This window comes from Otolemur garnettii, unplaced genomic scaffold (genome assembly GCF_000181295.1).
Source record: "Otolemur garnettii isolate 467f Iridium unplaced genomic scaffold, OtoGar3 scaffold00119, whole genome shotgun sequence".
NCBI classification, from domain to species: Eukaryota; Metazoa; Chordata; class Mammalia; order Primates; family Galagidae; genus Otolemur; species Otolemur garnettii.
The window spans coordinates 5,539,297-5,549,087 of record NW_003852514.1 but is presented as its reverse complement, the minus strand read 5'-3'; the positions used below and the strand labels follow the sequence as shown (position 1 = coordinate 5,549,087).

At 56.9% G+C, this 9,791-nt stretch overlaps 1 protein-coding gene across 12 annotated transcripts in view; it reads left to right on the top strand.

The window, feature by feature from the left end:
• CAMK2B (calcium/calmodulin dependent protein kinase II beta) overlaps positions 1 to 9,126 on the top strand; it is a 107,051-nt gene extending 97,925 nt beyond the window's left edge. For 4 of the 12 annotated variants that reach the window (XM_023517748.1, XM_023517747.1, XM_012809977.1 and 1 more), the window contains 3 exons: positions 5,566 to 5,641; positions 5,788 to 5,882; positions 6,152 to 6,384. In XM_023517748.1, the coding sequence (XP_023373516.1) occupies positions 5,566 to 5,641; positions 5,788 to 5,882; positions 6,152 to 6,384 (404 nt within the window). Of the gene's footprint in view, positions 1 to 593; positions 723 to 5,565; positions 5,642 to 5,787; positions 5,883 to 6,151; positions 6,387 to 6,857; positions 7,008 to 8,552 lie in introns of those variants that run through there. The other 8 variants (XM_003797571.2, XM_012809976.1, XM_003797569.2 and 5 more) reach the window with 6 other exon arrangements.
• The last annotated feature ends 665 nt before the right edge of the window (positions 9,127 to 9,791 follow it).

The following is a 9,791-nucleotide window of genomic DNA, read 5'->3' as shown; positions in this document are numbered from 1 at the left end:
CCCCATCATCACCCTCTGTCTCCCACCGCCCCCCTCTGACCCCATTATCACCCTCTGTCTCCCACAGCCCCCCTCTGACCCCATCATCACCCTCTGTCTCCCACAGCCCCCCTCTGACCCCATCATCACCCTCTGTCTCCCACAGCCCCCTCTGTCATTCATGTCACCCTCTGTCCACCACAGCCCCCTCTGTCCTCCATGTCAAACTCTGCTCTCACAGCCCAGCCCCATCCACCCCCCATGTCTATCCCCCTTCTGTCCTCCATGTCTCCCTCTGTCTCCCACATTCCCCTCTATTCCCATAGCCTCCTCTATTCCCAACATTACCCTGTCTCCCATAGCCCCCTCTGTTCTCCATGGTGTCTTCTGTCCCCCATATCACTCTCTGTCCCCATGGCCGCCTCTGTCCCCCATGTCACCTTCTATCCCTCCACACTATCCTCTGTACTCCCATATCTTCTTTCCTACCTCCCCACTGTTCCCACATCCCCCTCTGACCCCCACCTACTCTCTAGCTTGGCTGTCAGCTCATGGTTTCTCTTCTGTGTTCCTCATGCCTATCTTGGGTTCACATCTCATCTGTTCCACCCCAGCCCCCAGGATCACTGACATCCTGAATTCAGTGAGGAGGGGCTCAGGGACCCCAGAAGCTGAGGGGCCCCCAACTGTGGGTGCCCCGCCCTGCCCATCTCCGACTCTCCCTGGGTCCTTGCCTGCCCCATGTAAGTAGCACCTTGAGTGGCCCTGGTGGCAGCTGCTCAGAGGGGCTCCCAGAGCATGAGTCTTGGGCTGTGGCTCACAGCCAGGCTTGCTCTGGGAAGGGTAGGCCTGTGGGGGAGGGCAGGGCACACGCCTCTCTGCCTGGTCACCGGAAATGGCCCTGATGCAGGTGAAGATGCCACTGGGTCTCAGCACGTGGAGATTGCGGTTATGCAGTGTGCACGTGTGTGGACGCCTGCGTGTAGGAAAAGCACCTGAAGCTGTGGGTTTGTAGCTAACCTGGAGCATTGGCAGGAGGGGAAAGGGTGCGTGCACAGGCCTGGAGTGGAGGGTATAGCCATTGGCAGGGCCTGGAACACTGTACAACGTGAGGTATCAGCTTAGGTTGGGGTGGACTTGCAAGGCCAGCGATGGAAAGGAAATGGTCAAAATCTGAGAGCCCAAGTCACCCCCATCATTGGGGAGCAGGCTGGGGTCATGGGAGTTGCAGACTAGGAGCAGCCAGAGCTCAGGCTCAGGCAGGCGGTAGAGGCAGGCGTGGGCTGGACAGCCTCTGGGCAGGGAGGGCGGGCTGGCCACAACCCCAGTCTTTCTGCCAACCGCTTGCCAGTATCACTTACAGGGATGGATGACATCCCAGGGCTACAACTATCACCACCCCCACCTGCGGGGAGACACGGGGCTGGGGGGTGGCGCTGAGATGCTCTCAGAGAAGAGGCTGCCAGCCCAGGGGCTCGGCATGGCAGGGCAGTGGCTGGGTGAGTACCTGGGTGACAGGTGGGGTTGCCCACCTCTATCCCCTCTGCAGGCCAGGCCTGGGAGTCTGCTGCAGCTGCTATGGCAAGGGCTGGGAGAGTGAAGTTATAGGAGCTGTGGCCTGAGGGTGTTGGGGTACAGGCTTAAAGGGGCACGAGTCCATCCCAGGTGGCCCAGAAGGGCACTAATTCCCCAGAGCATTCTGTAGTCAGCCTGAGGAACCCAGCAGGAGTGGGTTGAGGGCATCAGAGGTGAGTAACTGAAGTGAGAGATCAGATCCTTGATGGTGATGGGGTGGGGGTGCCTTAGTGGTGGGAGGAACAGGGAGGGGATGCTGTATGGCTGGGGTGTAGCCTCAGAAATTGCCTCCCAATTTCTATAGCATTGCATCTGATTTTAAGTGGCCTTGCTGCCCCTGCAGAAGTAGAGAAGTGTGCTCAAGGGGGCTAGCCTGGAACGTCACCCCCTTATGTCTTTGTAACCCTGGCCCCATGCTATGACCTGCCCTGGAGATCTGTGCAATAGCCTAGGCTGGATGCTCTAAGGACAGGGCTTGTGGTGGGCACTGAGTGTCTGGGTCAGGGGGCAGTAGACGCTTACCCTCAAGAGCCATAGCACAGATCAACCTCTTCAAGGTCTATCCTGAGCTTGCCTGGGAGGTGGGGCACAGGAAGGAGCTTCAACAGGCTGGCCTAGGGCTGGGTAGGACATCCTGTGGAAGTCAGGGAGAAGAAGGGTCCAGAGACACTGCCATGCCTGGCTCCTGGCCATCCTGCAGGCCAGGGGTAGGTCCCTCATTTCTCAGGAAGGTTCCCACCAGCTGTGTAAATCAGCCAGGTGGCCTCTGGCCCACCTCAGACCCAGACTCCTCCCCACCCCAGGGCTCCCCACACCCCAGGCCTCACTCTCTAATCGGGGATTAGGTACAATCCAGGCTGATCCCTGGGCAGCTGCTTTCCCTCCCACAGTCACCTCTGGCTCTTAGGGACAGGGGTTGGGACCAGCCTGGGATGCCTGAAGTCAGGCCAGGGTCAGAACCTGCTCTGGCCCCACCTAGACACACTGGGCCTCCTTGGGCCTATAGGCCCTTCCTGGGAGAGCCAGAAGCAGCATGAGGCAAGGGCTCGCCTCTGGGTACCTGGCAGGCCTGGCCGAACCACATGGCCCTGAGGCTCCCAACATGCGCACATCCTCCCAGGCCAGCCTCTGCCTACCACCTCAGCTTTGTCCCTGGAGTTGCCAGGAGCAGCTTGTCCTCAGCTAGCAACCTTCACCGTCAAGATGACCCTTCATGCTGCCCCCTCCATGTAGTGTGTCCTTCACAGACCCAGATACTGAGGACACAGAAGTGCCTGTGTGCTATTTGGGGAGACAGAGTTGGGGCTGGGGCTGGCTGGGGTCTGTGCAGCAGCCACTCAGCAGGTTGGGAGGCATCTGGGCCCCATGAGGGGCAGCCTCAGCTTCCCTATCTGCTGAGTAGGACCTGCTTCTGAAACTCCAGCATGCTGTGATCACACATCTCTTCTTCTGTTTACTTGAATCTTTCTCTTTATGCTGACTCCGTTTTTTAAATTGCAGTTTGTTTAAAAGCACTCCATATTACTTCATTAAATGGAAGATTAGTTTCACTTACCGCAGGTATAAGGTGACTGCAGAATCAAAGTAGGCTGGAAACAAAACAAAGTCACTCAGTTCCAGCTGCTGCTGCTGTGCTCTGGGGAGAGGGAGGGGCAGCTCTCTCTGTCTGTTAAAAAGGTGGATTAACAAGGGTCAGGGGGTATTTGGGACACGTGGATGCCTCAGACTTGTCCCTTGATGTGATTAGGGCAGACCTCTGGGGCTGGCAGAGGACTAGCTGTGGGTAGAGGAGAGGTCAGGCCTGAAGCTTGGAGCCATCTCTAGATGGAGCTGCTTTCCAACTCCAGGGACAGGTGAAAGGGGGTGTGTGGTTCTGAGGGAGAGCAGACACCAGGCAGAGGGCAAAAAAGAGGCAGGAACTCAGCAATGTGGGTGGGATGGGACCTGAACTGTCACATGCTGCTGTCCCAGGGTCCAGAGGGGGAGGACAGAATGGCAATTCATGTGTTGGGACAGAACCCAGGTGTTCTCCCCGAACTGAGCAGGACGCATAGTGGCCTTAGCATCAACTGGAGGGGAAGTGGCTTTTGAAGTCTTCAGTCTGCCTTCCTAGAGGCCAGCTTTCCAAGGGCAGTCAGGCGGGTGGGGCAGGACTTCTGCAGCAAGACTGTCCTGAGAGCAAACCATGACTGGTCTGGACACAAGGTTAGGTAAGAAACAGAAGCAGAAACAGGATGGTGGCAGAAGTGCAGCCAGGTTGGGAAAGAGGGCTTTTCAAGGGGGAGACAGTCCAGGAATGCAAATGCCCTCACACCCACACAACAGGCACACACGTGCAGGTCCATGGGTGTACAGGCGTACACTCATGAGTACACATGTACATTTCTTTGTGTATGACCATGCACAAGCACACTTGTACATGCATGCATTGATTTGTGCACCCAGCTTCTCAGAGGTGCCATTGGGCTCCCATGTAGCAAGGGCTGTGGGGCTCCAGAGTGGCATAGCACAGGCATTCTCAGGCAGACTCAGGGCCCCTCACACCCAGCCCCTGCATGGACACAGCTAGGCACACAGCACCTTCTCCACCGGCCACCTGGGTAGGGTGACCTTCCAGAGAGCCTGGAGGTACTGGTGGGAGAGTGACAGGCAGCCCTGCCCCAGGGCATTACTCAGAATGAAGCACACACACATTGAGGCCAGTGATTTCTCTGGGAATTTAGCCCACAGCCTGGGGAAGCAGGTCCTTCGGGACAGCACTCATAGCTTAAGAGTGGACTTGCTGATCACAGGGCCTGCCTAGGGGTAAAGGGCTGGTGGAGAAGCTCGTGGGGAGGGTCCTGGAGCCTGCCCCCAGTGTACCTCTGGGCTCTATGTTTTCACCATGGCAAGTTACTGGAAGAAGCCACTGTGACTAGTGTGTATAGATGCGTGTCCATGAGCATGTGTGTGTGCCTAGATATGTCTAAGTACCTAACTCAGGGCACTGCTTGTCTCTGGGGAGATAGAGTGAAGCACAGGCCTCTCCAGCAACACCTGTAAATGCTCTATTTCTCTAAAAACTGTCTCAAATGGATATGGAAAATATTAAGATTTGAGTCAGGAAGCTGTGAGTTTTATTATTCTCTTTGCTTGTTCCCTATGTTTAAAATACTTTATAATGAAAACCAAGTGTGGTTAAAGCAGCAAAGGGGGCTGCTGGCAGGTGCCCTGGAGGCCAGACGGACGAGTGCCAGGCATCCAAATGTCAAGGCAGGCGGGCAGGCTTGGGGTGGCAGCTGTGGACCTGGGGCTGCAAGCTGGTGGGGCTGGCAGAGAAAGGGGTGACATGAGGCTCTGCATTTGCTCTTTCTGCCTCCCGAGACCCCTAGGCCATGTGACCCCTCAGCCTTTGCCCCAGACTGCGGTCACCACTCATGCTGCCCACTCCCTGCTTTCTTCTCCACGGGTCTCCACATGACCTTGCCTGCTTGGGCCAAGGTCTTCCTAACCTGATGCCCCCACCATGTGGTTGCTGGATGAAGGAAGCACTAAGTGAGCAAAGCACAATGGGAGGATGGAGCCAGGAATCTGGTCCTGGTGTCCAAGCTGAGGGAAGCCCAGGGCCGAGGCCTGGTGGGCCAAGGGGCATATAGCCCTTGTGAGGGCAGGAAGGTGACCTTGGGGTGGAACTGTGGTTAGGTTTCCTCCCCTTTCTGTATTTTTCAAGCATTTTGTAATATGGATGAAGTAATTTTGCCATTTAAAAACATTTTATTTAAGAAAAATAAGATAGAAGCTGTTGTGCTTGGAAATGAAGAAACCCTTGGCGACCATGGTGGGGGTGCCCTGAACTGAACAATTTGGGCACCAGGTGCCAGGGCCTGAGCAGGTCCCTCTTGGAGGTGGAGGCAGGGCAGATGCTACCTGCAGCTTCTGCTCCCAGGGCCTTACCTGGGCTGTGTTGGGGTGTCCAGGGGTGGGAGCAGCCAGTACCCAGTGGTCACAAGACCTGGCCCTATCTCTCCCCAGCCCGGAAACAGGAGATCATCAAGACCACGGAGCAGCTCATTGAGGCTGTCAACAACGGTGACTTTGAGGCCTACGCGTGAGTCTCCAAGACTGGGGGGCTGTGCAGGATGAGGATGAAGGACTCTGGGGGGCCCTGCTTTGAGTTAGGGATCTCTCCTTACTGTATTTGTAGGGACAATTTATTTGTAGGGACCCCTCCTTACTTGTAAATTTGTCCCCCAGGAAAATCTGTGACCCAGGCCTGACCTCATTTGAGCCTGAAGCTCTGGGCAACCTGGTTGAAGGGATGGACTTCCACAGATTCTACTTTGAGAACCGTGAGTGAGAGATATGAAAGGCTTGTCCCCTTTGTGCCCAGGGTTGGCAGAGCCCTTGCTGGCAACCCCTGTGGCTGTCCCTTCAGGCCATACCCAGCCCCTAAAATTACACTCTTGGTGTGGGGTGGGGGGGGGGCGTGCTGCTCCCAAGAGAGCCAAGCCCTCCTGAAGGGAGATCCAGGAACAGGAAGGATCATGCTGGTGTGGGGATGGGCGGGCACATGGGGTGGCCGCAGCGCCCAAGCCCCCTCTGTGCCCGCCGTCCATAGTGCTGGCAAAGAACAGCAAGCCAATCCACACGACCATCCTGAACCCACACGTGCACGTCATCGGGGAGGACGCCGCCTGCATTGCCTATATCCGGCTCACGCAGTACATTGATGGCCAGGGCCGGCCCCGCACCAGCCAGTCTGAGGAGACCCGTGTGTGGCACCGCCGTGATGGCAAATGGCAGAATGTGCACTTCCACTGCTCGGGTGCGCCCGTGGCCCCGCTGCAGTGAAGGTGAGAGCCCTGGCCACTGAGAGCCGTGGGGTACAGTGGGGGAGGGATGGTCTGGGGCAGAGCCTGCTCCTGGGGGAGCCCAAAGCTGTCGGGTGAGGCCACAGGAATGGAGCTACATTAGGGATGGCAGTGGGCTGGGTGTGGCCTCGTCCTCAGAGGATTGGGGGACTGATGACAATGTGAGCTGGATGAGTCCTGGGCCATGCCGCACCAGGTACTGTGCCCCGTGCAGCACTGTGACACTATGTCATGACTGTTAGTACCTGGGTCAGCTTCCCCAGGCTGTGGGTGCAGGGGGCCAAAGCCCAGTTTTACCTGGTAATGGGGTTGGGCATGTTGAGCCCTCTCTCCTGAACAGGCCCATCTCTGAACCTGGTTAGCTTTAGCTTCTGTGCAGTGCCCAAGCAGGTAACAGAGCCCTGGTAGGCAGGGAGAGGGGCTGCTGACTCCGACCTGCCCACCCTGTTTCAGAGCTGGTTTCGCCGGACAGAGTTGGTGTTTGGAGCCTGGCCGCCCTTGGGCACACGGCCTGCCTGTCGCATGTTTGTGTCTGCCTCGTCCCCTCCCCTGGTGCCTGTGTCTGCAGAAAAACAAAGACCAGATGTGATTTGTTTTTAAAAACAAGATGATGACAACGACAACCACCAAAAAATTTGACATCGGGTGAAATGAAAAAAAAAAAAAAACTAAGTAAAGGAAAAAGCTGTAAAAATCACTGGCATTCGTGGGGCCACTCCCCCACCTGCTCCACGTGTGTCCGTCCATGCTCCTGGCCTCTGGGGCACCAGCTGGGACATGAACTTGTCCGTCAGGCCCCTGTCACGTGCTGAACGGTGTTAGTTTGTAGGTAACGCACACACCCCACATCTAAGGCGTCTGCATCCTCCCGCCAACGCATGGGCTCCATGTGGTGTGCTCCGCTGGTTGTGGTGACCGTCAGCTGTCTTTTGGGGAGGGGCTGTGGGGCCCGCTGGGCTGCCCCTTCCTGCTAGTCGTGCCTGAGAGTTGCTGTGTTCTGCTTTCTCTTCCCTTCCTTTCATCCCCGAGGGGCTGGGTGTGGGCTCCCCATGCCCAGCATCCCCACGCATCCAGCATGGACAACCTGCAGCAGAGTCCAAGCCAGCCCCTCACCTCCTGGAGCATCGAGGGGACCAGACTTCCATCCCCAAGACCATCAGAGATGTCCCCATAGACCCAGGGCTCCAGCTCTGGCCCTTCTGGGGAATTGAGTGCAAAGAGGACACACCTTAGATTCAGGCCCCCACCTGATAAGAGATAGCACCATGGCTGCAGTGCTAGCTGTAGAAAGGCCTGGGCTGACCTCTGTCCTGTTTGGGACACCCATACCCTCTCTGCCAACCAGCAGTAGAAGCACTGGTGGCTCCTGACCCCCTTCTCCCCTCCACCCTGCCTTGTAGCCCTCCCTTGGCCCACGCAGCTGGGAAAGACTTCACAAAGGACTGCAGGCCTCCCTGGAGTCCTGAGCCCCAAGCAAGGCAGGAGGAAGCCAGGCCCAGCGTCTGGGGATGTTCCCAGAGCTGGGGGCCCAGACCTTGGTCAGGTGATGGAGCAAGTGGTAGAGAGGGGTCAGGAGGTGCTGGCTACCTAGGCTCCTAGGCTGAGACAGGGGTCTAGGCAGGTGTTTGCTGAAGTGGAAACATTTTCAGAGTCTGAGCCTGGAGCAGAAGGAAAGAAGAGCCACAGTGGGAGCTGGCCCAGGCTGCGTGAGAGGCACAGGGGTAGGCAGGGCTGCTTGTGTGTGTAGGGGCACCTTCCGGGCAGCCAGGGATACAGCCATGAAGAGAAGGCAGGCTGGGGACAGAAACAGGTGGGCGCAGGACCCAGGACACCAGAGAATGGAGAGGAGAATTCAGAGGGACAACAGTGCTGCCTCTGGGGGCCAAACTTGTGCTCCAAGCATTGCTGCCTGGACTCACTGCAGGGTGGGACTCCTCAGCCCCTTGTGATGTGGGCACCATGGGGAGTCTTTGGGAGAGAGTGAGCCCAAGGGCAGGTGGGCTGCAGGGGGCAGCTCTTAAACCAGGTTGGGTGGGTCAGTCAGGATGCTTAACTGCAGAGATTTGGGGGCTCCCAACCCAATGCCTGCCCACCTCAATTCATGTCGTTTTCAACAAGGATTTTCTTTATCTTTCCCCACAAATCAAGCCAAGGGAGGCGCATGGAATGGGGAATAGGACACACAATTCTAAACTCCAAAGGGACTGTTCAGCAATGAACACTTAGAGTGGACAACACTTTCTGTCCACACTGTGCCCAGGACAGCTGCCCCCATCCACGGACACAGGGTAAACATCTGCCGGGCTCCGCACCAGTGGCTCCCTAGGCCACAGGACAGCGGCAGGGCTGGCCATGGACAGTGTGTGGCCCACCAGCTGCCCACCCTCGTGTCCTGGGGCCTCCTCCCCTTCTGTCCCCCTCACCTTGTCTCCACAGAGCTGCCTGTTTGGGATAATTTGGGGATTTTTTTTTCTGGGGGATAATTCTTTTGCATGACCCCTAAAGAGCAAGCCACAGCCGCTCTGCTAGCTAGGTGTCCGCGGTGTGGTGGCGGTGGCCCGCTGGCCAGCACTGCAGGGATCAGCTGCCCACAGTGCTGGCTGGCCTCCCCTTTCTCTCTTTTTGCTGAGTTTCATTGTCTTTTCTTTCTGAGCCTTGTAAGTGTACAAAAATTATTTTGTTCTGTCTCGGGAAACTGCTAATAAAAGAAAAACAGGACAAATCGCTTCAAGTGCAGGTGGGTGCTTTATGTTGGGACCCTGCTATACAGACTCAAGGCCAGTGCCTGGCTAAGACCCAGCTCAAGCCTTCCCTCCTAAGCCAGCCCAGACATTCCCAAGTCCCTCTACGGTGCTGGGAAAGTGCAGGAGCAGGGCTCATGGGTCGTAGCTTCACTAGCAGGCCCTACCACCCCTGCTGGTCTTCTGAAGTCTTCACTAGCACTAGACCTGGCTCTACCCACAGTGCCCTCTAGCCATGCCAGTGACCTCTAAAGATGAAGCCTCTGAGTGGGAAGGCCCCAGGACTAAGACCCCCATCTGTCCTTTCTCCCTTCACACTTCCTCCACCACCATGTTGGCTGTCCTGGATGCTGAAGGCACACAGTGCCCATGGTACCAGGCCAGCTCCCATAGATGAGACAGACATGTATGTACAGGCTACACAGATGTCAGACACGGCTATCTGACGCAAATGAGATGCAAAGATGATGTGGCAGGCAGCCAGCCAGCCAGACGTCATGAGGGTTAAAAGGCTCTGTATGGAGGCCGCACAATCCGGAACCCAGGGCAGAGGTCTGGGGCAGGGACAGGGGACACCAGGAGTCAGGGTCCAGTGGCTAGTGCTATGGGTTTGTGGGCCAAGCCAAGCATGGAGACTGTCCTGGGT